This window comes from Delphinapterus leucas, unplaced genomic scaffold (assembly GCF_059928025.1).
Source record: "Delphinapterus leucas isolate spDelLeu-1000000601 "Yukka" unplaced genomic scaffold, BTC_Dleu_Yukka2 spDelLeu_asBTCV2_sq25, whole genome shotgun sequence".
Taxonomy (NCBI): domain Eukaryota; kingdom Metazoa; phylum Chordata; class Mammalia; order Artiodactyla; family Monodontidae; genus Delphinapterus; species Delphinapterus leucas.
The window spans coordinates 12,967,837-12,994,644 of record NW_028322234.1 but is presented as its reverse complement, the minus strand read 5'-3'; the positions used below and the strand labels follow the sequence as shown (position 1 = coordinate 12,994,644).

The 26,808-nt window shown below is 52.4% G+C and overlaps 2 protein-coding genes across 3 annotated transcripts in view; both read right to left on the bottom strand.

The window, feature by feature from the left end:
* ZNF414 (zinc finger protein 414) overlaps window positions 1–1,158 on the bottom strand; it is a 5,402-nt gene extending 4,244 nt beyond the window's left edge. Inside the window, exon 1 of the mRNA XM_089905896.1 lies at window positions 1,143–1,158. Within this exon, the coding sequence (XP_089762022.1) occupies window positions 1,143–1,158 (16 nt within the window). The remainder of the gene's footprint in view (window positions 1–1,142) is intronic.
* MYO1F (myosin IF) lies at window positions 210–26,808 on the bottom strand. 2 transcript variants are annotated; one of them, XM_089905504.1, is made up of 28 exons: window positions 26,567–26,808; window positions 26,344–26,481; window positions 25,854–25,943; window positions 25,676–25,770; window positions 25,201–25,288; window positions 24,985–25,074; window positions 23,000–23,131; window positions 22,700–22,834; window positions 22,328–22,460; window positions 21,926–22,122; window positions 21,070–21,150; window positions 20,875–20,961; window positions 19,975–20,061; window positions 19,302–19,469; window positions 18,049–18,134; window positions 14,629–14,710; window positions 13,039–13,145; window positions 12,479–12,616; window positions 12,251–12,395; window positions 7,978–8,092; window positions 7,715–7,884; window positions 6,916–7,061; window positions 6,409–6,555; window positions 6,103–6,251; window positions 5,496–5,579; window positions 4,707–4,902; window positions 4,460–4,629; window positions 210–3,731 (listed from the first exon to the last, which is right to left on the bottom strand). In XM_089905504.1, exons 1-28 carry the CDS (start codon window positions 26,624–26,626, stop codon window positions 3,655–3,657), a joined length of 3,393 nt encoding a protein of 1,130 aa, XP_089761630.1. In that variant the 5' UTR covers window positions 26,627–26,808; the 3' UTR covers window positions 210–3,654. The 2 variants fall into 2 exon arrangements, with proteins under 2 accessions (XP_089761630.1, XP_022413153.2); XM_022557445.2 differs by having other exon boundaries at window positions 12,484–12,582; window positions 26,567–26,587.

Genomic DNA, 26,808 nt, shown 5'->3' with positions numbered 1-26,808 from the left:
TACTGTTTTTTGTTGTTTGTTTTTATTTATTTATTTATTTTTGGCTGTGTTGGGTCTTCATTGCTGCGCGTCAACCTACTCCTACGTTTCTTGAGTGCCTACTCTGTGCTAGGCGCTGGGGACCCAGAGATGAACAGGACAGACCAACATCCCCACTCCCAGAGTCCGCTCACGGTTTAAAATAGGGAAACAGACAATGAATCAACACATGCAGCAAACGATCTTACGTTATATTAAGTGCTACAAAGGAAAAACAAAACAAAACCCCAGAAGGGTGTGATGGTGATGGGTCAGGAAAGTTGCTCTGTGAGGTGACTTCTTTTTTTTTTGCCATACGCGGGCCTCTCACCGTTGTGGCCTCTCCCGTTGCAGAGCACAGGCTCCGGACGCGCAGGCTCAGCAGCCATGGCTCACGGGCCCAACCGCTCCAAAGCATGTGGGATCCTCCCGGACCGGGGCACGAACCCGTGTCCCCTGCATCGGCAGGCGGACTCCCAACCACTGCGCCACCAGGGAAGCCCTGTGAGGTGACTTCTGAGCTGTCACCTGATGGTCAGGAAGGAGTGAGCCAATGGAAGGTCAGGAGGCCACAGCACTCTGGGAAGAATGGATAGCTGGTGCAAGTGGCCTGAGTTGGGGAGGGACAATCTTGTCTTTTTCAAGAAACAATGAGGTGATCAGCTCACTGCTGGAGCAGAGTGGAGGCAGGGAGTGGAGGTCAGAAAGTGGACATGGTGCAAGAAAGGTCATGCAGGGACCTTGTGAACCATGGAAAGAGAAGTATGTGATCTCTATTCTAACCTTGAATCTTTAGCAGGGGGAGGTACACCATCTGATCGCCAGTTGTCGTTTGGAGGATGGGTCATTGTGGGGACGGTAAAGTGGGTCTTTGATCTCAGATCTCTATAATACATTATTTAACCGTTCAGGAAGTATTTCTTGAGTTCTAGGCAAGTTTAGGCTTTACATACGGTGTATTTCCATCTATATATACATAAGATGTACCTATCTGCTTTTATACGCTAAGAATACCACTGGAAGGAGATGGACATTAACAAATTGGGGGGGACAGGAATTTTCGAGTGAGGGGAAGACAGATTTTTCACACTCTTGGGCTGTTTGAATTTTTTTTTTGGCCGCACCGTGCAGCTTGTGCATTGCGGCCAAAAAAATCCCTTGTGTCTTCGTTCCCCGACCAGGGATCGAACCCGGGCCCACCACAGTGAAAGCGCGGAGTCCTAACCACTGGACAGCCAGGGAATTCCCATGGGCTGTTTGAATTTTAAAACACTGTTTTCTTTTGATTATCATTAATACAGTTAAAACTCATTAACTGTATTAAAAACTCCTTAATTAAAAAAACATCATTTTGATACAGGGTGGAGTTGTGTGTGTGTGTGTGTGTGTGTGTGTGTGCAGGGGAGGTTGGTGCAATCTGGGGAAGGGTGGGGCGAGGTCCCAGAAAGGACAGGGAACCAAGAAAGAGAGAGGAGGGGCCCAACTTAAGAAATTTTGTAAAAGAGTCAACAGGATGTTGCTGAGTGGGGGGGACCAAGCTGACTGAGGTTTGCAGTCCGAAGATGCTATAACCTAGATGTGAGATGCTGTCTGTTAGAAGATGTCAAACCCACTCCCTTCTTCATCCCCAGTGCCTCACCCAAACCTCACCCATCAGTCTTGCCCGGAAGGCCCCACTTCCTGCAAACAGGGTGCCTGCTGTGGCAGTGGGGCCACAGGGCTGTACCCCAAAGTGCCAGAAAGGGGGGCAGCCTGCATGATGAATTCTAGGGCAGAGAAGGGAGACAGAGGCCCTCATTCCCCTTCAGCGCCAGGAAATGCCCAGCTGATGAGCTTGTGGCTCACACAGTCCTCCCCGACTCTGTCCCCCAATCTAAGTCTTGCAGAGAGACACTCACAGTGGTGACTGGGCAGTGGAGGGGCAAAAATCAGAGATGCAGAGAACCAGGGACATTCAAGGGACTGGTTAAATGCTTTTGTATAGTGATTGGCTAATAAAAGGCTGTTGAGACCCAGTTGCAAAATTGGGATTTTTTTTTCCCAGCCACGCTCAGCTTCCCAGGTAGGTGTAGATTCTACAGAAGGCTCTGCTGACCAGTCTTTCTTTGATACCTCATCTCCCATCCCCCAGGTGGGTAGGTGTCCTCTGCCTGGAGTCCTCCCATCACAGCATAGATCACTCTGTGTGGTATTTGCCATCAAGATCTGCTGACCCAGGGCTTCCCTGGTGGCGCAGTGGTTAAGAATCCGCCTGTCAATGCAGGGGACATGGGTTCCCAGCCCTGGTCGGGGAAGGTCCCACATGCCGCGGAGCAACTAAGCCCGTGCGCCACAAATACTGCAGCTCGCGTGCCTAGAGCCCGTGCTCTGCAACAAGAGAAGCCACCGCAACGAGAAGCCCGCGCACCGCAACAAATAGTAGCCCCTGCTCACCACAGCTAGAGAAAGCCCGCGCACGGCAACAAAGACCCAACGCAGCCAAAAAAATATATGTAAATAAATAAATTAAAAAAAAAAAAGGTCTGCTGACCCTTTCCATCCTTCTTGGCTCCTCCAGCAATGTCCACACTCTCTCTGCATCTCCCTCCCCTGCTCCAAGCCCTGTCCCTTCTCTGGCACAGTCCTGACCCCACCCATCTGGCTCCATCTCTCCCAGACTGACTGCTCTTTGTGGGGCTGAGCACAGAGCGGTTGTTCATTTGGAAAGGTCTGAAAGGCTCAGACTCCAGCACTGGTTTGGAGACAGCTGCGGGAACCAAGAGTCAGCTGGAGGGGACTGGTAGCTAGGCTGACCCCCTCTTCACCATGACAATAAGTGCAGAAGGCCAGGGCCCTCGCATGTCAGAGCTGGTCCTGACGCCAGGTGAGTGAGGGCTAAGAAAACACAGACATGGGGTGGGGGTCAGGGTTCAGGGGTGATTCAGGGTGAATTATGGGGGGCCATGTGGGACCTGCCTCCCTTGTCAGGGTCCAGTAGGGTCCCAGTTTGTTTGGCAGGGGGTGCAGAGTCAAAGCTGACAGGACCCACTGGAACATTTGCTGCAGGAAAGCTAGCATGCAGCTTCTGGAAGCTAGCAGGTGAGACAAACTCAAGCTTTGTGAGGGGCAGAAGCATATCTGAGTTCACGACTTGGCTCTGTGCAATCTTGGGTGAGCCTCCATTTTTCCATCTGTAAAATGGGATATTCACTGCTACCACCCCACAGGGTTGTGAGAAGGTAGTCCTTGTTGGGGCTCAGTAAGTTAACTCATGTTTTCACTCGGCAAACATTTATTGCCTCAGTGGTGAGAAAAGGAGGGAAGTCAAGCTTGTCAAGGTCCCCCTGACTGTGCCCGGCACTTTGCCTGCAGGACACAACTCATTTCCTACTCACAAGGCAGCTGGGAGGTAGGTTCTGCTGTTAGCCCTGTTTGACACAGGAGGAAACAGGTGTGCCTTGGGGGAAGCCAGGGCCTGGGGGTGGCTTAAGTGGTGATCCCTAGACCCAGGACCTGTGCTAGGCTGGGCTGGAGGCCACAGGACTGGACCTTCTGGCCAATGCAGCCAAGGGAAATGAGACCCGCATTGCAGAGCCTGGCTCCTGGCAGGATCCAGGCAGGCAGGTGGGATGGCAGGATCCCAGGCCCCTGTCCTGCTCAGATCTTCTCCACGTAGTTTCCTGGGAAAAGGCCCTCCTGGCCATGCAGCCGGCCTTTCCACCAGCCTGAGGAATCTGTGGGAGAGAAGAGAGAGTGAGGCTGAACCCAGCCCGCTGTGGAGAAAGCCTTTCATGCTGGCTCTGTGTCTGTCTTTCTGTCATTCGTCTGCACTGGCCTGGCATAAGGCAGAAGCTGAAAAGAGAAGACAGAAGGGCAATTCCCCAGCGGTCCAGTGGTTAGGACTCTGCGGTCTAACTGCCGAGGGCCCGGTTTTGATCCCTGGTCCGGGAACTGACATCCCATGAGCTGAGCGGTGCGGCAAAGAAAAGAAAAAACATGTCTTTTAGGGGACTTCCAAAAAAAAAAGAGAAGACAGAAGGAAGGGAGGGAGCAACGCGTGGGTTTTCCTTGCCACTGGCTCACACTCTGACATTTTCTAGACCATTCACTTGTACTCGTCCCTCATCCATCTCCTCCTATAGGTCCCTCCCCATAATCCCCTTGGTGGAACCAGGAATGACCCCTAAGGGTTCCCCTACCCACCTGCAGAGGGTGCTGTTGAGTCCCAGGCTCCTCTAGGGGCAACCCGGGGGCAAGGTAGGAGGTCTGGAGGCCTGGGCCATCCAGACATGGCCCATTTCCTACTCACAAAGTAGGTTCTGCTATTAGTCCTAGTGCTTGACAGGTGAGAAGAATGAGGCTGGGGTACAGGGTGCGATACAAGTGAGGCCAGGCTCCCAGGGTGGCTTAGGAGGTGACCTCCAGGCCCTGGCTCCTCCCATTTCTGCCCTGGCACACACACCTTCCATGAGGATCTCGATGACCTCGTTCACGTTGAAGCTCAGCTCGTCCACATCTTGGCCCACGTACTGGTACAGTGCCCGGCACCTTGGGCCATGTGTCCGTGGCTGGGGCTTAGGTCGGCCCACACCGGGCACAGGTCTCTGCCCTATGCTGCGCTTCCTCTGCATGCTGTGGGCACATGGAGGCACTCGTCATAGCCCCAGACACTCCCCCACCTCCTGGGGCTGCCCTCCCACACCACCTACCCAGCCATGCCCTGGTCAGGAACATTGAGGAATTCTGTGTTGTGCTCCGAGGGGGGCTGTGCTCGTTGGCGTCTGCTGGCCCCCAAGGCTGAGGATGGAGGGCCCTGTGGTGGCTTCTGGGAGCCCCGTCTGGATGTGAACTCCAGGGGTAGGGGGCCCCCTCTGGCAGAGGGAGGCACCCCATTGCGATCCAGGCCTGCAATGAGATGGGGGCATTTGTCAGGGTGATGCTAGGAGGATTTGGGGGGACTTGGCTCCAAGTTCCCTGTCTGAGGGAAGAGGCAGCTACTCTTAACCCAGTATGGTAAGGAATGGCCTGGAGAGAGAGACCCTGGGGCTAGGAGGCCCTAGAGGGAGACTCTGAAGGGGTAAGATTTTCCCCTACTCTCTTCTGTAGGAGGGCTTTTGTGGGTGGGTCTTGGAGGATGAATAAGAGCTCAAGTGGAGCAGGAATTTGGGAGACAGGCAGAGCAAACAACCCAAGCAAAGGCCTGGAGGTAAGAACAAATTTGGTAAGTTGGCAAAATAAGATGTAGCTTGCATGACAGGAGTGTAAGGTGGGAGGAGAGAAGAGGTCAGTGGTTAGCTGGGTTAGGATTCTGAAGGGCTCTGAATACCAAACTAAGCTTTGGCTTTATTCTTTGGGAGATGGGGAGCTATGGAAAGTTCTGGACAGAAAAGAAGAGCATGGTCATCTCTGCTTGTTAGATCCTGTCGACAAGAGGTCTGGCTTAGGCCTTGGAGCCCACAAGAGGCAAGGAAGACACTTAGTGGGGGGTGTCTCTTCACCTCTAGGGGGCCCGGGAGCTGCCCGGGTAGGGGCCTGGGCCGACCTTCTGGGTTTTCCCTGGGCCATTCCCTTCCGTGTAGGCTCTGAAAGGGAAAGGGGAAAAGATGTAGGGATTTGAGTGATGACCAGACAAGGTTCTTGGCCCCGCCCACAAGTCCAATCCACTCTGTGGCTCCGCCCCGGTCCCCGCTCCCCCGGCTCACCGGCTCTCCCATCAGGAGGGAGCCCCTTAGTTACTGGAACACTGGTTCCGCCCAATAATTGGCTCCGCCCCTCCGGGAACCTATCCCTCATTGGCTCCTGGGTCCACCCACTCCAAGGCTCTCCCCATTCATAGCCGGCTCAAGGGTGGACTCCCTGGCCTCGCCCCTTCCATGTTTCTCGCCCACTCATTGGTCACCTCGCGAGCCCTGCCCTCTTCACGGCCGCGTTCTCTCTTTAGGTCTCTCAAGTCCCGCCCCTCCATGGCCTTCACCCACCCTTGGCCCGCGCCACTGGCTCCGCCCCCACAGCCTTGATTGGTTCCTATGGATGGTCCCGCCCCTAGGGGCCCGCGTCTTCCTGAGCGCCTCTTAGTCTCCGTCTCCCGGTTCGGCGTAGACTCACTGGAGCTTTTGGGCAGTCCATCACCCACGCTGACCGAGAGGGTCCGACTGCTAGCCTTGAGCATCGCCACGTCGCCGGAGCCACGGGAGAAAGTGACGCTGCGGGTGCCACCTCCGCCCCAGCCCTCCTTCTTCACCCGGAACTGTAGTCTGTGAGGAGAGGAGGAAGCTGTGGGGGTCCCCACCTCCCCCCGGACCCGGGGTGGGAGGGGGCGAGGCACGGGCGCATTTCGGCCGGTCCGCGAGGCGGAGGAGGAAGCACTGTGCCCAGCCCGAGGATGGTGCAGGAGGTGAGTGAGGGTCGTACGTGTCGCTGAAGGTGAGGGGCAGGGGCCTCCGCACCGCCTCCTCGAAGCGCTTGCACAGGAGGCTGACGAACTCGGTCTTGAAGACGCTCTCCAGAAAGCTGTCGGCCGCGTCTTCTTGGAGGATGAAGAAGTCGTCCTGCCTCGTGCTGGGGGAGGGGCGGGAGGAAGGGCAGGTGAGAGTGACAGGTGAGGCTGGCAGAAGGACTGACATTTGAGATGCGACAGGGTAGGGTCAGGGGTCAGGTAAGGGGCAAGTGAGGGGTTACACAGGTTGGGGGAAACGGGAGAGGTGGCAAGGAGCTGGAAAAGGTGGTAAGGGTCAGGTGAGGGGACAGGTGCCGTTGGCAAATAAGGATCATGAATGCGAGGGCAGGTGAAGGTGACAGGTAGGACCAAGTGAAGGTTGCAGGTACAGCAGCAGGTAAGACGTTCAGGGTGACAGATGGGGTAACAAGAGGGCAGCTGAGAATGAAGGGGGCTGGCAGGGGTGCCTGTGGGAGCCCCACCTGAGGGAAACTCCCCGTAAGGCCTGGATCTCCAGCTTCTTCTTCAGGACCTCACGCACCTGGCCCTTCTCAGGTCCCTTCTTCACCTTCTCCCGCCCGATCACATACACACACTTGGGCGTCAGGATCAAGTCCCTCTTGATGGCCTATGAGGATGCAAAACCAGAGAGACTGGTGACAGGAGCCCCGGGCATCGGCAGCCTGGCCCCAGGGGATCAACCCCAGGCAGAGAGGTAGCGCTGGCAGGTCAGGTGAAGGACAGGTCAGGTGAGGGTTCCTCCATGTGAAGCTACATGAGTGGTTACTTTATATAAGAAACAGGAGGTTAAGTAAGGGTATATTGGCTAGAAAGGGGTTTCTGGGCAGTGAACAGGTACAGGGTAGGTGAAGGTATGCCTGCTGGACATGGGCGCCCAGGACCGATGAGAGTTTACCTGTGCACAGGTGTATTTGAGCCAAGTGAAGGTGTGTCTAACTGAGAGGTCTGTCTAGACTGGGTGAGAATGTACCACCTAATGGATAGGTATGTCCAGGATAAGTGAAGGTGAATCTGTGGTCAGGGCTTCTGAACAAGGTGAGTGTGTAATTATGGACAGATGTGTCTGGCCAGGTGAAGATGTATCTGATGGACAGGTGTGTCTGGGCTACACGAGGGCGTATTTGATGGACAGCTGTATCCACATTAGTTGAGCCTACATCTGTGGGCAGGTGTGTCTGGGCCAGGGGAGGGTGTACCTCTGGTGGGGGGTGGCCAGGCTGGGGTCAGGGTCCCAGATGTGGCCGCCTGCTAGTGCCTCACCTTGAAGCGGCGGTCGTACTTGTTGACCGAGTCAGCAAAGTCCACTCGCTCCCTCTTGCCCAGGAACTGACGCAGCTCCGGCCGCTCCTCCAGCCCCAGGTAGTCCCCAACGAAGTTCCTATTGATGCTGTTCCGTCTCCGCTCCTTCTTGTTCAGCAGGATGTTGGAAGCTGTGGCGACACAGGGTGAGGGGCAGAGATCACAGCCTGGCTCCTCCAGGCCCCTCTGTCCTCAGCCCCAGCCTCCCACCCGCAGCCTCTCACCTTCCTCCCGCATCTCCTCGTACTTCCGGACTGCCACGTGGCGCCGCCAGGCCTTCTGGATGGTGCGGGCAAAGCCATCGAACTTGCGCTCTCGCATCTCCTCCAGAAGGAAGAGCTGGGCAAGAAGGAGGGCCGGTGGGTCCTGGCATCTCCCCGGGGAACACAGTCTCCAGTTTCCCCTGAGCCCACCCCACCCACGTGCTCTTGCTGACAGGCACCCGCACACATGCTCTTACACTGTGGGCAAAAAATTTTGTCTTTCTCCAAATGACCGGCCCCAGGGTCCCAATATGGGGCACAATCTTCTGCATTAAATTATAACTGCAGGTTTGTCTTGCTGGGTTCACATCCCAGCTCTGCCACTTACTAGCTGTGTGGTCTTACCGGAAATGGTATAACATCATGGTTTCTCGTGCTAATTAAGCTATGGCATGTCATCCATGTGAGGTACACTTCAGTTTCAGAGATGTTAGAAATGCAAACCAGTGTGCATCTTGGAAAACCAACAAAGTACTGCAGATGTGAAAATCTGATGGATAGGACTGGGATGTGACCGGCTACCACATGGTTGTGCAGTATACAACCTGCACACCCATCCATGGCAGGCCTGGAAAGGAAGCTTTCATAGAAAGCAGAGAAAAGGCTTTTGAATTTTTTTTTTCTTTTTTGCGGTACGCGGGCCTCTCACTGTTGTGGCCTCTCCCGTTGCGGAGCACAGGCTCCGGACGCGCAGGCTCAGCGGCCATGGCTCACGGGCCCAGCCACTCCGCGGCATGTAGGATCTTTCCGGACCGGGGCACGAACCCGTGTCCCCTGCATCGGCAGGCAGACTCTCAACCACTGCGCCACCAGGGAAGCCCAAGGCTTTTGAATTTTAAGAGTCTCCACCCACAGGGGACTTAGAGAATAAACTATATTAGAGTAAGTCATCTGGAATAATAACTGGTGACTATATCAGGGAAAGAAACCTACTGGATATGAAAATATTACAAATCTACAGTAATAAAAACAATGGGGTGCTGGTCAAAGAATAGAACAACTAGTTGGACCAGGATGGATGACGGGGAAATGTCATAATTCAAATGGAAATTTAGTGACAGAAGGGACAGCATTGTCAATCAGTGAAAGTGGGAAAAGTATTGAAAATGAAGTCGGGCTTTATTTAGAAAAATAATTGACATTTCACCCAGAGGGTTTTCTCAAATACACAAATATCACATCACTGCTGAAAGCATGGCTGCCACTTTGCTGACCAAGGTGGCTGATGTCTCCCAGAAACCCCAGGCTTCCCTGCCAGGACTAAAAGAATTCTCACTTTAAAAATATATACCTTGAAGGACTTTTAAAGCTGTGGGTGTTTAATAACTGTTCATAAAAAGTGGAGAGTTCTCACCAGGAAAAAAAAAAAACATCTCAGATTCACAGGTTGCCGGGAGTTGACTAGCATTTACATCTTCTTTTGATTCTCAGACCAATACTCTGTGGGTCCATGGGTATGTGTGCAAAGCACGTTCAAGTAATGCCTTGTATAGGGTGTCTGGAGGGCAGGTAAATGCATTCTGGGGTTTGCCGAGGGAAGGACAGTTACGAGTAAAGGGAGACCAGCCATGCAGAACTGGGGGTGGGCCAGTCAACCAGGACAAGTGTCCTCCAACCTTGTGATTTCTGCCCAGTGAAGAGGATGTGTTTTCAGTTTGGGAAATGAATCTTCCTGTCTCCAGAGTTTTAACGGCATCTCCTTTACACTGGGACAGGCAGGGATGGGCGTGCCCCAAATCTGAGCTTGGCCCTGGTGTACCGGGTTGAATAGCGTTCTCCCAAAACTCCTATCCACTCAGTGGGAACTTATGATTGTGACCTCATCTGGAAAGAGGGTCTTTGCAGATGTAATCAAGATAACATGAGGTTATACTGGAGTAGGGTGAGCCCTAAAACCAGTCTGATTGGTGTCCTTATAAGAAGAGGGAAATTTGGACCCAGACACACAGAGGAGAAGGCCATGTGATGCCAGAGGCAGAGACTATACACTAAGGATGTAGAGGTGATACGTCTACACACCAAGGAATGCCAAGGATTGCTGGCAATCACCAGAAGTTAGGGAAAGGCGAAGAAGGATCCTTTCCTGGAAACTTCAGAGGGAGCATGGCCCTGCTCTTGGTTTTGGATTTCTAGCCTCCAGAAATGTGAGAAATTAAATTTCTGTTGGGTTAAGCCATCCAGGTCCTTTGTTATAGTAGCCCTGGGAAACTAATACACCTGGGATGATGGGCCATGAAGGCCGATAGGTGTGTAAAACATTCAAGGTATTTTGAGTCCACGTTTAGAAGAAACAAAACCCAAATCTAACATAAGTGCATTTTTAGTTGAGAAAGGCTCCAACTGCATTAAGTAATTTAATTCTTTGATCAATTTTTGATCTAGCACAGTTAAATTGTTTCTGTTTTACTAAAATTATTCTCATCAGGATCAGGTTTTTTTTCCTGTGCAAAATTTCAGTCTTTTTCCTTATAAAACTTGCCCAGCAAGCTTTTCCCTTTGTGAATTTCATTATTTCCAGCTGGTTCACCTTCTCCACCTCAAAATGTGCAGACTGCAATTTTGGTCAAAATTTGATTTTACCTTCTATCGTCTTAGGCAGTGCTAGCTTTATTTTGTCTGGTTTTTTTCAGTGTCAATTTTTATCTTTTCCTTTCAGAGTCAGATATTGCAATCCGCCAGTAACCAGCAAGATGGATTCTCTTTCTCTCTCTTTCGCTCCCATTTTCCTTTTTTTTTTTTTTCCCTTCTGCTCCCTCTTTCCTTTCTTTCTTATCTATTACCACTTAAATTCTTCCAGGTGCAGTTTTAGCCTTGGACAATTTTGGTTTGTGCTGAGTTTCTACTGCTAACAATATCTACATTGTATGCTTTGATTCCAGACTTTTTATTTCTCGGAGCAAAGTGCCTCCATAGGGAAAAGCTCTAGGAGGTAGATGCAGACACGTTTGGGGGATGAAGAATCTGGACCTCCCAAGATAGATTATTTTTGTAGCTATGAAATCTCTAGAGGCTCCACCCCACTGTGTTATGTTTTTGCTTTGATGAGAGAATAGTTACTTGTAAGTTACAGTAACATCAAGGGAATCATGCAGACAATCTCCTGGTTGTCTTCATAAAGTCCCTGAGATGCTATAGAGCAGGTGCCATGATTATGCAGGTGATGGGCACCCAGCTGGGCCTGGCCCACGTCCCCAGCATACCTTTCCCTGGTGCTACAGCTTGTCCTGGGCTGGGGAACCTAAGATTCCCTTGGGAGTCTGGTGAACCAGTACAGCTCATTGAGATGACCATTTCCCTGTGTGCTTTCCAATCCGTGCACTAAAGCAGGGGGCCAGATGGGCCCTTAGGGGATTCCTAGCCTTGTTTTTTCGTTATTCTTGTCATTGTTGCTTTTTAAAAAACTTCCCCCACCAGCTTTATTGAGATATAACTGACATATAACACCGTGTAAGTTTAAAGTGTACATGAGTTAATTTGATGCACATATATGTTGCAAAATGATTACCACCTAGGTTAGCTAACCCCTCTGTCCTGTCACATAATTACCATGTCTTTCTTGTGGTGAGAACATTGAAGATCTACTCTCTTAGCAAATTTCAGGTATATAATACAGTACTGTCAACCGTAATCACTGCGCTGTACATTAGCTCCCCAGAACTTCTTTGTCATTGCTGCTTTGTTTGTTTCCTTTTGCCCCTGGAAGCAGAGGTGGCATAATGTCAGTGGTGCTTCTAGCCTTTTCATAAAAGGCTAAGAGCTGGGAATTCCCTGACGGTCCAGTAGTTAGGACTCCATGCTTCCACTGCAGGGGGCACGGGTTCAATCCCTGGCGGGGGGGGGGAACTGAGATCCTGCAAGCTGTATGGAACGGCCAAAACATATATATAGAAAAAGACATATTCTGGATAAGCTGTGAGTTCTTGTCTCCTCCAAGGGGATGTCAGCACAGGCGGCCATGTGTTTCTTCACCTGCTTCCTGGCCACCATGGACCGTTCAGCTAATTTAGTTCTTTTTGAGCACCTACTACATGCCAGGCACCATGCCTCGGACTTTCTGTTTTGTCTAATCCTCGCCCTGATCCTGCGGTGTGGCTATGACTCTTCCCACTTTCCAAATGGAGAAACTGAGGCTTGGAGGGGAGAGGAAGCATGCCCACAGTCGCACAGTGGCCTGAAGAGCAGGACCATGCAGGTGATGCTGGTGTCTGTCTGTCTGTCTCTCACACACACTTACGGACTCAGGGTTCTTGACGAAGACCTTGGTGCTCCCCATCTGGTACTGGTCTGGCTCCATGTTGACCGCCCGCAGCAAGTGCTGGACCCCCTGACGCTCGTCCCCACGCCAGTGCGGCCACGTCTCCGGGGTCAGAATAGCATATCTGGAGGGGGAGAGCAGGGGAGGGTTTGAGCAGCTAGCAGGGCGGCTGGGTGTTGGGGCCAGGGTGTGTGTGGTGGAGGGCGCCTCACCTCTGCAGGAACTTGGCAAACTGGCGGCGGTAGGCGAAGCCTGCCCGGCGCACCCTGATGTTCTCCTTTAGGCCCAGATACTCCACCTGGTGCTTGACCCTGGAGGGAGGGCAGCCTGAGTCCCCTGGTGGTCCTGGGAGTTGGGGGGGGTGTCTGGATTCGTGCTGGAGGCAGTTTAGGGGGTGAGTTCTGAGGTCTAGGGAGGGAGTTTCACTGCTGGACACAGGGGCCTGCTTGAGAGTTAGTTTTGTGCATTGGGGGAGTCTCGGTTCTGGGGGATCTGTGTTCGGGGGTCAGTTTCAGTTTCAGGGGGTGGCACCTGGGGTTTGGGGAATGAGGAGGACTGTGTTAGTCCCTGGGGCATCCTACAGACAGTCTGGGGTCCTCCCTTGGGGTCTTGATCAGTGTTAGGTATAACCCTGGGGCCCTGAGGGGTTTTGCACTGGTCCTAGGGGTCGGCTTGGGTGAGCCCTTTGATGGGTCCCACGACCCTGGGGGGGTTGTGGAGGGAGGGTCAGCTGGTGTGGACTGGCCCAGGTGGGGTGGGGGTGTCACCTGTTCTCCTCCCAATCACGGGGCCTCTTGGTCTCGTTGGGCTTGATGCAGCGGATGTAGTGGGGGGTGCACCTCTTCAGCGTGGATACCAGGTCGTTGGCTTGTTTCTAAGGGAGCGGGGAGAAAGTGGGGGTGGGGAGCACAGATGGGACCCTCTGGCCCCTCTGTCTTCCCACCCTGAATACAAGAGACAGGACACACTGGCTGGGTGTGTGGCACCTCACGGACCACGGGCTCAGGTGTCCCTGGTCCATTCCATATGTGACTCTGTTAGCACATATCACATGGGGTTGATATCGTGCGTCTACCTGGCCCTCAAACCGAAAACCAGGAGCTCACATGTCTGCCATATTCACCACTTAGCCTGGCACATAATAAGTGCTCAGTGAACTTTTTTTAAAAATTAATTAATTATTTTTGGCTGCGTTGGGTCTTCGTTGCTGCATGCGGGCTTGCTCTAGTTGTGGCGAGCGGGGGCTACTCTTCGTTGCGGTGCACGGGCTTCTCCTTGCGGTGGCTTCTCTTGTTGAATGTTTGTTGATGGAGTAACTGAGCACACGGGAGCATGTTGCCCAGAAATTTCTGCTCGTCCTTTGGGGTACAGTACTTTGGAAGCAGAGAATCACGTGTGTGTGTCTGAGAGGCTAGGGTTGTGCATTTTAGTCCCTCAGGGGAGACTAGAAAGGAAATCATTCCAGGTGGGAGGATCGGGGGAGCGGCAGGAGAGACCCCGGTGTGTGATCACAGCTCTGGGCCAGTGACTGCGCCTCTCTGAGCCTTGGCCTGCCATCTGCCAGATGGGACTAAGTCCCACGTCTGTAAAATGTCTTGTGTTTGCTGCCAGCACTGATAAGTGCCCCATATATGGTTATTGAAATATTATTAGGATGGGACACCCATGTTCATAGCAGCACTATTCACAATAGCCAAAAGGTGAAAACAGCCCAAGTGTCCATCAGTGGAGGAATGGGTAAGAAAAAACAGTATATCCGTAAATGGAGTATTATTCAGCCTTAAACAGGAAGGAAATTCTGACACATGCTTGAACCTTGAAGATATGCTCAGTGAAATAAACCAGTCGCAAAAGGATCAATGCTGTCTGATTCTATTTATAGCAGGTCCCTAGAAGGGTCAAATCCACAGAGACAGGAACTAGATGGTGGGGGCCAGGGGCTGGGGGAGGGGATGGGGAGTGAGTGTTTCATGGGGACGGAGTTTCAGTTTGGGAAGATGAGAAAGTTCTGGAGATGGATGGTGAGGATGGTGGCACGAATGCAAACGTACTTAATGCTGCTGAGACGTATACTTAAAAATGGTTAAAATGGTAAATTTTATGTATATTTTACCACAATGAAGAAAAAAGTGACATGACCAAAATACCAAAAAAACAAAAAACATTAGGATGATGGTTCACTTCTGGATTTAGGGAGTTAGGAGGACATTAAGGAAGCTGGTCCAAGCTCCTTAACCCCAGAGCTGGAAGAAGGCCCTGGTGAACAGAGGGTGCCGGAGGGAGGGGCAGAGGCCCTGGGATGGGGGAGGGATTGACATCAGAATGAGGGAAATGGACCCATCCCTCCCCATGCCCACCTTGATCTTGGAGCCGGCTGTACTGGGGCGGCCCTTCTTTTCTACATCCAGCTTCTCGGGAAAGAGCATCCGGAGGAAGGCCCTGGGCAGGGATAGAGGGTAGGTCGGAGGTGCAGCTGGAATTTGGGTGCTCTCCCAGAGGTGGGCTGTCTAGGTGCCTGGGACCCAGAGGACATGCTGTACAGTATGGTTCTTCCTTAATGCTAGGGGGTGTGATGGTGAGAATCAGAAAGTTGGTTTTGTCCTTCTGGTTCCTTGATTTATTTGTACTGTTACTTTTTCCTCCATGACCATGTATGACTTGGGTAGCAAGTAAAATAGAACAAAGTTAAGCTAAGTGATGCAGCATCTCGGGCAACAGGGGCAGGTCCCCTGGGAGGAACCGTCTTACAGGCACAGGCTTGCACGTGTGTGCCAAGAAATATGGACAAGGATCTTGTTGCTGTAGCTGTTTGTGATAGCCATAGATGGGCACAACCTAAGTGTCCATCAACGAGATCAGTTAAATTCACTCTGGTGAAACCGAGCAGGACCCTGTGGGGCCTTCCTGGAGACAGAATCCCCCACCTTGTCCCCTGCCTCTTGTTTGTAGAAAAGCTTTAGCCTCCCAGGCCTTCTCTGAGTTCCAAAGAGCAAATTTAATCAGGAAAGTGAGAAAATGCAGAAACAAAGGAAAGCAGCCAAGCAAGACAAAACAATAATAGTTCAGCCATAAAACAAAGTTAAGGACTTTTAGTTCCTCCTCGAGGGCCATAGATAATATCCTGAGCCATATCCTTCAGTTGTTTTGCAGATATTAAAACCCCCATCAGGTAGAAGAAGCTAACTGTATGCTGACCACCAGTGCATAGACCCCAGATTGGCTGGAACCAGAAGGTTGATGATGGAGATTCCAGAAACATCACTCTGTTACCTCACCATCAGCCAATCAGAAAATTGTGCACGACCTGATCACACACCCTGTGACCCTCTCCCTCATGCTGTCTTTAAAGACCCTTCCCTGAAAGCTATCAGGGAGTTTGGGTCTCTTGAGTATGAGCTGCCTATTCTCCTTGCTTGGCCCTGCAATAAACGCTGTACTTTCCTTCACCACCACGCAGTGTCAGGGGGTTGGCTTTGCTGTGCATTGAGCGAGGGGCCCGAGTTCAGTTTGGTAACATTGTTACATTCATAGCTTCTTCCTCCTTCTCAGTGAGATCTTCCCTAACCACCATAACCCAGAAGAAGTGGACTGCTTAATAGATGCAGAGTATGTGTTTAGGGTGATGAAATGTTTCTGAACCTAATAGTGGTGATTGTTATACAGCATTGTGAATGTACTTAATACTTAATGCCACTGAGCTGTATACTTTAAAACGGGTAGAAAGGTAAATTTTATATTTTGTGTATTTTATCACAATTAAAAGAAAGCAAAAAATAAGAAAAGAATGAAGGATGCCCTCCTCACTGTCTACCCCTTACCAACTTAGTTTTTCTTCACACTCGTCCCAGTGGTTCTCACACCTCAGTGGGCACCAGAATCACCAGGAAAGCTTGTTGAAACACAGATAGCTGGGCCTCGCCCCTGGGGGTTCTCATTCACAGGTCTGGGCTGGGGGCCAGTAATTTCTAACAATAATTTCTGGTGATGCTGAGGGTGCTGGTCCGGGGACCCCACTTTGTGAACCACAGCTCTAACTCTGGGCTTTACAATGTGGCAGCCATGGGCCACACGTGGTTCCTGAAGCCCTTACAACGTGGCCTGTCCAAATTGAGACATGCTGTGAGTGTTGAAACACACACTGGATTTCAAAGAGTATGCAGTATGGAAAAAGAGAATGTAAGTATTTCATCAATAATTTTTTAGTACTGATTGCATATTAAAATGCTACTTTGGGTATACTGAGCTAAAGAAAACATTAAAAAAATTTCATCTGTTTTACTTGTTCACCTTTTTACTTTCTTAAAAAAATTCTTTCACCGTTTAATATTCCACAGTTAGCTCTATGGTAAATCTCTTACTACAATTCTGTTTTTTAAAAAGAACAAACCCTAGACGAAATCTGACCAGCAGATGTGTTTTGTTAGGTACACATAGCTTTCTTTTTTTCTTTCTTTTTTTTGTAAGATACACAAAACAACATACAATTTACTATTTAAATCATTTAAAAATGTACTATTCACTGGTATTAGGTACATTTACATTGTTGTGCAACACCTTTTTACTTTTTAAGTGTGCTTACCAGAAAGTTTAAAACTACACGGGTGGCAGGAATGGGGATTGACTGCAATTTGGCATGAAGGATCTTTTGGGGGTGATGCACGGTGTCCCAAACTGGATTGTGGTGATGGTTGTACAGCTCTGAACATTTATTAAAAACCATTTCTTAAAATGGATGCATTTAATGGTATGTAACTTATACCTGAATCAGGCCATTTAAAAATAACTACGTGTGTGGCTTCAGTTCTATTGGATGTGGAATAATATTGGACAGCATTGCTCTAAATCAATGGTTCCCAAACTCTAATGTACACGTGACTCCTGGGGTCTTGCCAAAATGCAGGCTTTGATTCAGTCTGTCTGAGGTGGAACCTGAGACTCTATGTTTGTAATCAGCTCAGAGGATGCTGACGTTATTGGTCTAGTAACCACACTTTCAGCACTATACGAACCACTGTCTTAGAACTTTCACTCATGCTATATTCTATTTGCCGTTTTTTTTTTTTTTTTTTTTTTTGGTGGTACGCGGGCCTCTCACTGTTGTGGCCTCTCCCGTTGCGGAGCACAGGCTCCGGACGCGCAGGCTCAGTGGCCATGGCTCACGGGCCCAGCTGCTCCGCGGCATGTGGGATCTTCCCGGACCAGGGCACGAACCCGTGTCCCCTGCATCGGCAGGCGGACTCTCAACCACTGCGCCACCAGGGAAGCCCTCTATTTGCCTTTCTTTTCCTCTAGTTCAATGTCTGTCTCGCCACTTGGCTGTCAGCTTGATGAGAGCAGCTGTGTTCTCTGACCTGTTCAGTCCTCTACCCCCAAAAGTTCAAATGATGCCTGGTACACAGCAGCACTTGAATAAAATTTTGAGGTATAAAAAGATGGAACCCGGTATGCTGCTGTGATCAGGGAGATGGATCCATACATATTAATACAGAAAAGTGCATAGCGAGATGTGTTTTCACTGCGTAAAAAGGGAAGCTGTCCACACCAGCACAGATGCTTGGGTTTGCAGAGGGCAGCGTTGGAAGGGCCATAAGGAACTGCTGCTAGGGCTCCCCCTGTGGACCTCGGGCTACTGTTTAATCAGAACCAGTCATTAGAAACACAGCCACCCCCTGCAAAGTTTATGGCGTGATGGGAGCTCTGGGGAAGACGGGGTGGTCTCTGGGCCTCCCTCATCCCCACAAGATGTTGCCCAGAGGCTCCCGCCTGGGACCACTCACTGCTCACTGGTCTGCATCAGCTCTATGAGGTCGGAGAAGAGGACATCACGGTTCCTCTCACAGAAGCCGTTGACATCATAGGATACCTGGAGGAAGGCGGCGTGGCGGGAGTGAGGGACTTAGGCAGAGGGTCGGGGGGGCGTCCTGTGGGGGCCTGCTCTGGGGTGAGAGGACTGGGTGGTGTCTACAGTTCAAAATAGGGGGTCGGGGGCAGCATGGACCTGGGGGCCCTGGAGGTCTGATGTTCAAGGTGGGGTTGGAGGGTTAGGGCTACAGTCTCGGTCAGAGGTGAGGGAAGATGGGGGTTACAGTCCAGATTAGGGGGCGGGGGCTGCAGGCTGGATCCGAGGGATGGGGAGGTGACAGTTAGAGCTCAGACTGGGGGGTGAGGGGCTGCAATCTTGGCAGGGGTGGGCCCCGGGGTTCCACGACTGAATTTGGTGTCAAAAGGTCAGATTGAGCATCTGTATTGGGGTTGGTTGGGGGGCAGGGGGCTGGGGGACTGTGTCAGGAGGGTTACAGCACTGGCTGGGGGTTGGTGGTGGTGGGGGCTTTGGCCAGGCTTGTGGGCTGGGTCTGCCATCCCCAAGGGTGGGGGGCCCTGCATAGTTCCTGTCTGGGCTACTTCCTGCTGAGGGAAAATGGGAGCTCCAGCCCATTTTAGGGATTGGTGGGCTGCAGTATGGCCAGGGGACCCCTGAGGTTCTTTGCTGCCCATGTTAAGGTCAATGGGAGAGTCTTCAGTCTTGTAAGCTGGGGAGGGGGACCATGGCCAGGGTCGGAGGCCAGTGGATTTCTAAAGCCTTGGCTAGGGGTCTGTGTGTAGGGGGCTCTAGCCTATCGTGCAGGCGGTGGTTGGCAACGTGGCCCTGGGGACTCCAAGTTGAGATCAGAAGGAGGGGGGCTGTGTCCTGGGTCAGGGGGATAATGGGGCTTACAGCTCAGATTGGGGCTTGGGGGTCTGCTGCTTAATTTGGGGTCGATGTGGGGGGAGTTTGTGTCCTGTAAGGGGGGGGGCTGTCCTGTTAGCTGCGAGAGCTGTGGGCTTGATCAGGGGCCAGTGGGTTCCACAGCCCCGGCTGAAGGGCCATGGGTTGGGGTGACAGGCCAGTTCTTGGGGGTCAGTGGGAGGGGGTCTGTGTTTCTGGCCAGTCGGGGGAGGGCTGGAGAAGGGGGTTGGTGGAGCTCTTCAGCCCTGGCTGGGGGTCTGGGCGGAATGCCCCTGGGGTCCATGGGGCGGAGGTGGGGCGCACCTTGCCCGCGTAGTGGTGGATGACGAAGCCGGCACTCCAGCTGTTGAAGTGCTCGTGGGTGCCCACGGCCGCCTGCAGCTTCTGGAGCAGCGTCTGGTCGGCGCCGCCGCCCGTGGCGTGCATGGTGGCGCACACGTCATCCAGGACGCTCATGATGCCCGGTGGGTTCTGCGGGAGCGGGGCGTCGGGTCGGGTGGGCGGGGTGGGCGGGGCAGGGATCAGCCTGGCCCGGCCCTGCCCCATCTCGCTCATTGGGGAGGGAGAGGAGAGGCTTCCAAATACAAGAGCAAAAAGGTGCTGGTGGGGGGCCCAGATGTATGGGGGCTGCTGTGGAAGCTCGCTGGTGCAGGATAGGGTGGGGGACCCCATAAGGGATCCATGCCTATATCCCTTCCCCAGACTGAGATGGTGGGGGGACCCATCAGCTTTGACCCCTCTATCCCCAGCAGCCTGCCTGGGGGGATGTTTGTTGAGTGAATAAGTGAAAGGTGAGCAGGTAAGCAGAGTGAATGGGCAAGGTGGCCGACAGGTATCGTCAGTGGGGCTCCATCTGCCCAAGGGGGAGCATGGGTGAGAAGGGCCTACGGGGGCTGGAACTGCCCCGGCTCTCCCAGCTCTCCCAAGCCCAGCTCCGGGGCCCAGTGAGAACCCCCAGATCTGCCCTGGCCCTCACCAGCTTGTTTTCGATGAGGTCACAGACGATTTTGTTATTGAAGTACTGGATGGGGGTCCAGCGGATGCCCTCCTGTACGTACTCCTCCTGGTGGCGGCAAAGGGGGAAGGGATGGGACCAGGTGTCTGCGCAAAGGTGCTTGTGTTTCTAGAATTTGAGCTTCATGAGGATGGGTGAAGGAGGTGTGACAGATGTTCCCCCCACCCCCCATATAACTCCTCTTCCCATCTCATCACTTAGGACTGTCTCTGATAACAAAGCCCATTCCCCTGTGTGGGGCAGGTCGGAAGTTTCCCCAGGGGTCCAAGAATTGAGCCCCAGTTGCCTGAAGTGTGACCTTCTCATGAATACATCCTATTTAGCTCTTTAAAAAAAAGTCCCTTTCTGGGGACTTCCTTGGCGGTCCAGTGGTTAAGACTCTGCGCTTCCACTTCGGGGGGCATGGGTTTCATCCCTGGTCTGGGAACTAAAATCCCACATGGAGTGGCCAAAAAAAAAAAAAAAAAAAAATCCCTTTCTCACTTCCTCAGTCACGTCCTGGTATTTGCCCTGAAACCTAGTCTCAGGCTCTGCTTCTATGGGACGTGTTGAATGAAAACAGCAGGGATTTTTGTCTGTCCTGTTCATGGAGGTCTCCCTAGCACTGCAGACAGTGCCTGGTACACAGCAGGTGCTCAATAAATAATTGAGGTGTGAAGGTGTGAACAAAGAAGCTATTCCCTAGCCCTTGTCAAACCTTCAGAGGCAGAAAACCTCTCCTGAAGGAAGGAGCTTGGACAGGTCAGCAGAGACAGATGCCAGTGTGGGGCTGGGGTGTCCCCTGGTTGCTTGGCAACCTTCATGGTCCTGCCCCCACCCCCAGTGTCCCCTGCTTCTGGCCACTTGGATGCCCTTGCCCACCTGTTCAGCCTTCAGGGTGAGTTCGATAAAGATCTGCTGTAGCTTCTCGTTGACGAAGTTGATGCAGAACTGCTCAAAGCCGTTTTTCTGCCAAGACAGGGAAAGAATGCTTCCCTAAGTGGGCTGATACTGGAGGCTCCGGGGCCACTGGGCCACCCTAGAGTGGCCGTGGGCCGGTGGCAGTGTCATACGTACCTGGAAGATCTCAAAGCCATAGATGTCAAGCACACCGATACTGTACTCCTCCTGGGGCTTCTGCATGGCACGGTTAATGGCCTGTGATGCGGTGGGGACACTAGGTGAGTGGCCTGCCACTCTCTTGAAATGCTCTTAGCCGTGTTCACAGGCTGGGTACCCTCCCACCAGTTTCTCTCCTGCCTTCCCCACCTCTGTGCATACCCATACCCCCATCGGTCATTCCTATGAGAAATCCAGGTGTTAGAACAACCGGGTTCCTGCCTTGGGAGCTGCCTCTGCCCCTTAACCACTCTGCACCTCTACTTTCTCATCTTTAAAATGGGTAATAGTAGCAACTCTCTTAGAGGTCTATTTTCTAAGAATTAAATAAACTGATGCATGGAAAACAGAACCATAGCGGACACGCATTAGGTGATATGGAATATTGGCTACTGCGGTCACTATTCTTGACCTTGACACGTCCCGTTCTCATCCACCCCCGTCTAGTCCATCACTTTGTCCTCCTGACAGCCCCCCCCCCACCTCGTGGCTCTCAAATGCACCCACCCCTGTCCATCCCAACAGCCCCCATCTCGAGAGTCCAGGCCTGGACGTTTCCAATAGACCCCTCCTTCCTGGGCTCCATGCCACAGCCAGGAAGCCCCTAAATCTCCCATCAGATCACCTCCTGCCCTGTTTGATGCCTCCTACGGCTGGGCATTGGTGAGGTCATGCCCACCAACTGGTCATGACAGTCCAGACGCCGCCCCCGCCCCCCCGCCCCCCCCCCCCCCGCCCCGCCGCCGCTGGGCTGGTCCAAGCCCAGGGCCTGGTGCTGTCCCCGAGCTCCTCTCCCACCCCCAGCCCCACGTGCCTCTACGAGGAAGTCGAAGAGACGGGAGTAGAGCCCCTTGGCCAGAGCGTCCCGAGTGTAGGCCGCCTGCTCCACGTTCAAGGTCACGTCAATGGACTCGCTGCGCCCGCCCCAGCGGCTGTCCATCTTGCGGCTGGTCAGCTTCTCCTGCAGCCGCCCGCTGTCAATGCCCAGGAGGTAGGCGGGGAAGGCCAAGACTGCCAGGTGATGGGGCGGGTGGGGGGAAGGGAGCAGTCAGTTGGGCTCTTGGGTTTCGTGTGAGCGCCCCCATCTCTCCCCATTTTGCCCAGGGACACCAATCTTGTCCTCATGGGATCTTACCCCCAGGGGGCCACGCAGGGAGGAAGCAGGTCACACATGCATACACGCCTCCACCCCGCCCTCCACAGCACCCACACTCACGGTCTGCGCTCTCCACCCGGGCATAATTCCCATCTTCGCAGAAGCTGATGTTTCCCAAGTGCAAGATTCCCGCCACAAGCTGCAGGACCAGCTGCTGGACGTTGGGCGGGATCCCGATGACCTGCATGGCGCTCTGGGGGCACAACAGGGGCAGAGCCTGTGCCACAAATCCCGACCTCCAGCCTGCCCCCTGGCTTAGGTTTTGGGGGCCATGGCACAGACTTGGGGAGTCAGGACACCTGGGCCTCTGTCCTGGCTCTTTCACTCATTGGCTCTGTAACCTTGGGCAAGTTCCTTCCCCTCTCTGGGCCTTGGTTTCCCAATTTGTAACACGGGAAGTTTCCCGGGGCTGGAGGGGCAGCTGGCGCTCACCAGAGTCTCACTGAAGTCGCTCTGGTCATCGGTGCCGTCGACCTTGTAGGTGTCTGCTTGGTTGAGGTAGTAATAGTAGTCGGGGGTCATGAGTCCCAGGTTCTGCCGCTGCTCCTGAGAAGCCCCTTCCAGCAACTGGAGGGCAAACGATCCTCATGCATGTGGTGATGGACCGGCACAGCCCTTGTAATCCCCGAGGCTCACTGTCATGGGCTTCCAAATGCTGACCCTCCCACTGTCTCCCCCCGGGCTCCAGGTGGGGCTCCCTCTGCCCCAGCCCCATGGCCCCCTTCCGTGCACCTGGTAGTAGATGTGGAAGTTCCTCTCGTTTTCATTCTGCATGACCACTCGGGATTTCTCCAGCAAGAAGTTGGAGATCTTGCCCCCATCTGGCTCCCCACCGCGGCTGAACTGGATCTCAAAGTACTTGCCCTGAACCCGAGAGAGCCAGATCAGCCCTCCCAGGGTCCCAGGGCTGCAGGTGAGGAAGGATTGGGGATCGGTCTTATGAGCCTGGCCTCTTTGTAGCTCTTCGCCACGTGACCTCAAGTTGCTTTCCTCTCCTCACCTCCCACTTATTGTTCTTTTCACCAGCTCTTCCCTCCAGCCTTTGCTTAAGCTGTGTCCTGGGCCAGGAATGCCTTTTCCTCCCTCTCTGATGATTCAAGCCCTCACTTGGGGCATTTAGCCCTGTGCCTGGCACAGAGAAGTATCACAGTTTATTGACAGCTCCCCAGTCCCTTCACCATAACACAGAGGCCTCCATGTCTCTGTGGAATGCTACTGGTTCCAGTGATCCTGGGTGTATCCCATATGTTGTCCCTGAGCCCAGAGCAAGGGACCCACACCATCTTTGGTCTCTGACACCATCTGGGTTCCACTCTGGCTGGAGGTTGGAAGGCAGACAAGCCCCTTATTTCTCCTTTCTGCCACCTACATCCAATTACAATACAAATGACATCATCATATTACACAAACACCTATAATGTATGACAAATACTTATTCTATTGTATAATAAAACTATATAAAATAAAATAGAATTACATATTTTTGAGATTCATTCATGTTTTGGTGTGCATTAGTAGTTTGAAAACACAGACTGTGTGATTCCATTTATACGGAGTTCTAGAACTGCTGAAACTAATCCACGGTGAAAAAAGAAAATATCAGAGTGGTTGCTTCTGGGGTAAAGTAGGAGTAGAGATCAACTAGAAAGAGACAAGAGGGAATTTTCTGGAGAGATGGTGATGTTCTGTATATCAGTAGGGGTGTGGGTTGCACAGGTGTATGCATTTGTCCAAACTCAGTGAATGGTCCCCTTTAGATTTATATATTTTGCTGTTACTTTAAAAGAAATAAAAGAGAACTGCGAAATTATATTGGACTATAATTAATGATCTACATGCTGAAGTGTTTGGGGGGAAAAGTATGATGTCTACAGCTTAGTTTGCAGTGCATCAAAAAAAAAAGGATGAATGGAGATACGATTAAGCAAGTATAGTAAACTATTAGTGGTAGAATCTAGGAGATGGGCATACAGGCGTCCACTGTAGTATTCATTCAACTTTTCCATGTATATGAAAAATTTTACAATAAAATGTTGGGGAAGATACTTCAAATATAATTATATTATAAAATATATTAGAAAATAAAAATAGAGCTAATAACTATACCTAATAATATTTAGGGAAATTAAAAAATATCATTAGTGTCATAATTCATTAATCCAGTTCCGTGTTCAGGCATTTACTGAAATTACTGAGGTCTATGAGATGGATATTAACATCATCCCCATCCCAGCAGAGGAGTCCCACAAGGTTACATTGTTTTTCTTTGTCCAAGCCACTCTTCTAAGCCGTGACAGAAACTGATGACAAATCCAAATCCGTTTACCTACTCTGTCCTCCATTAGGCTCAGCATGGACCTGACACAAAGAAGGACTCCAAGAGCCATATGATGAAAGAAAGAATGAATGAGGGAATAAATGGGACCTGAAATGTGAATAGGAACAGACGTAGCCTGGTTGCAGCCGGGGGAGGAGTGTTCTTGAACACTACACAGACATGTCATGGCCTCCACAGATATGCTGATGGGGGACTCTTTTTCAGATGAACCATGAACAGGAAATGAGTCTCCCAGTAAGGAGCAGTATTTCCTGTATTCTTGAGAGTACAGGTGGGAGAGAGAGAGAGAGAGAGAGAGAGAGAGAGAGAGAGAGAGAGAGGGAGGTCAGTGAGTCAGTGTGGAGGGAGCATCTGCTCCAAGCAGGCTGCAGAGACTCACAAAGCGACTGGAATTATTGTTGCGCACAGTCTTGGCATTGCCAAAGGCTTCCAGCAGTGGGTTTGATTGCAGGATGATGTCCTTCACATGCTGGGGAAAGAAGCAGGTGGGGTGGGAAGAGGTCAGACTGACAGGGGGTGTGGGAGCTCAGGGTGGGGGGGATGAAATACCGTGCAGAGTGGGGAAGACTCAGCCCTTCTTTCTGTTTCGCCTTACCTGGACCTTCTCGCCTCCGCCCGACACCTTGGAGATGTAGCCCATGATGTATTTAGCTGCCACCGTCTTCCCAGCTCCACTCTCTCCACTGGGGATGGGTGAGGGAAGGAGTTATGAGTGGCCAGGGGTGGGGGAATCGCTCTTTCAACTGTCTGATCAATCATTCATTCATTCACTGAATGAATGGCACCTACTGTTACCAGGCAATAGTCCAGGCACTGGGGATACAATAGTGAACAAGGCAGATCCAAGTGTCTGTCTTCCTGACATTTAGATGGGACACATGGGCGATAACAGAATGAATACATAAAATATATCATGGGTCAGATGGTGACAAGAAAAGTAAAGCAGGGCCAGAGGTGGAGAGGGGCAACAAGGCTCTGTTTGGATCAGGAGTTCCAAGTACCCCTCCCTGGGGTGATGATGCTGTTTTAGCGGGACCCGGGCACGAGGGTCTGGGACCCCCACTCCGTACCTGATGATGACACACTGGTTCTCACAGTCAATGAGCATGTTCCGGTACATGTTGTCTGTGAGGGCATAGATGTGCGGGGGATTCTCGTACTGGGCCTGGCGGGGGAGGTCTGGGCTCAGCCTAGGGCTAGGGCCCCGGGGGTCCTGGGGCTGTGCCTCCCACCCAGCCCCAGCCTCACCGCGCCCTGGTAGAGGTCGATCTCACGGTCAGTGAAGTAGGGCATCTGCTTGAAGGGGTTTACGGAGATGAGCACGGAGCCGATGTAGGTCTGGTTGGGGGAGGGTTAAGGGCCATGCAGTGTCCCGGCAGGCTTTGTCCTTCAAATGCACCCTGGGTCTCTTAGGAAAAAACTGATCTGGATCCAGAATGGGGAGAATAGAATATGCTGTGGCTGAGCTACCCCTGGGGCAGAGGGAGCAGTGAGGGCCAGGGCCACCCCCAACTGGGGCCCTGCTGTCACTCCGCTGTCCCCTGTCCTAACACCCAGCGCTCTTACTGCCCATCCCCCCACCCCATTCCTGTGCTCAGTTATGTGTGTCCCTTCCATGCTTCAGTCCCTCTGCCATCCTTCTCTGCTCTCATCCGCACACCATCTCTCCATCCACTGGTCAGTCATCCTCCTGTCCCTCTGTCTTTCGTCTGCCCACCCCGCCCGCGGCCCAGGGTACAAAGATGTAGTCGTCCATGAAGCGCTTGCGGAGGTTGCCCACGATGGCGTCCTCGGTGATCTGGGGCAGCAACACCATGTCGTCCACACCACTCTGCTTCACGTTGTGGCTCTGCCAGTGGAAACGCTCCTTGCTGCCCTGGGGGTGGGGGCCGCGGGGTGGCGGTGAGCCGCTGCAGGGGGCGTGGCGGGGGATGGTGCCTCAGCACCCGCTCCTGGCTCACCTCCATCAGCAGCTTCTGACGCTGTCCCCTTCCCCACCGCCTCCCTTCCTTCTTCTGCATCTCCGGGACACCAGGAGAGGGAGGCAAGGTCTAGTCCCAAAGGAGGAGGCCAGACAGAATGACAGCTCGGATACATCCCTCAACCCTCTCTTTTGGTCCCGCCATGCCTCCACTTAGTATCCCGTTGCCATAGAGGAGACAGTGATGCCTGGCCCAGCAGGGCAGAGTGTGCTTGGGACTCT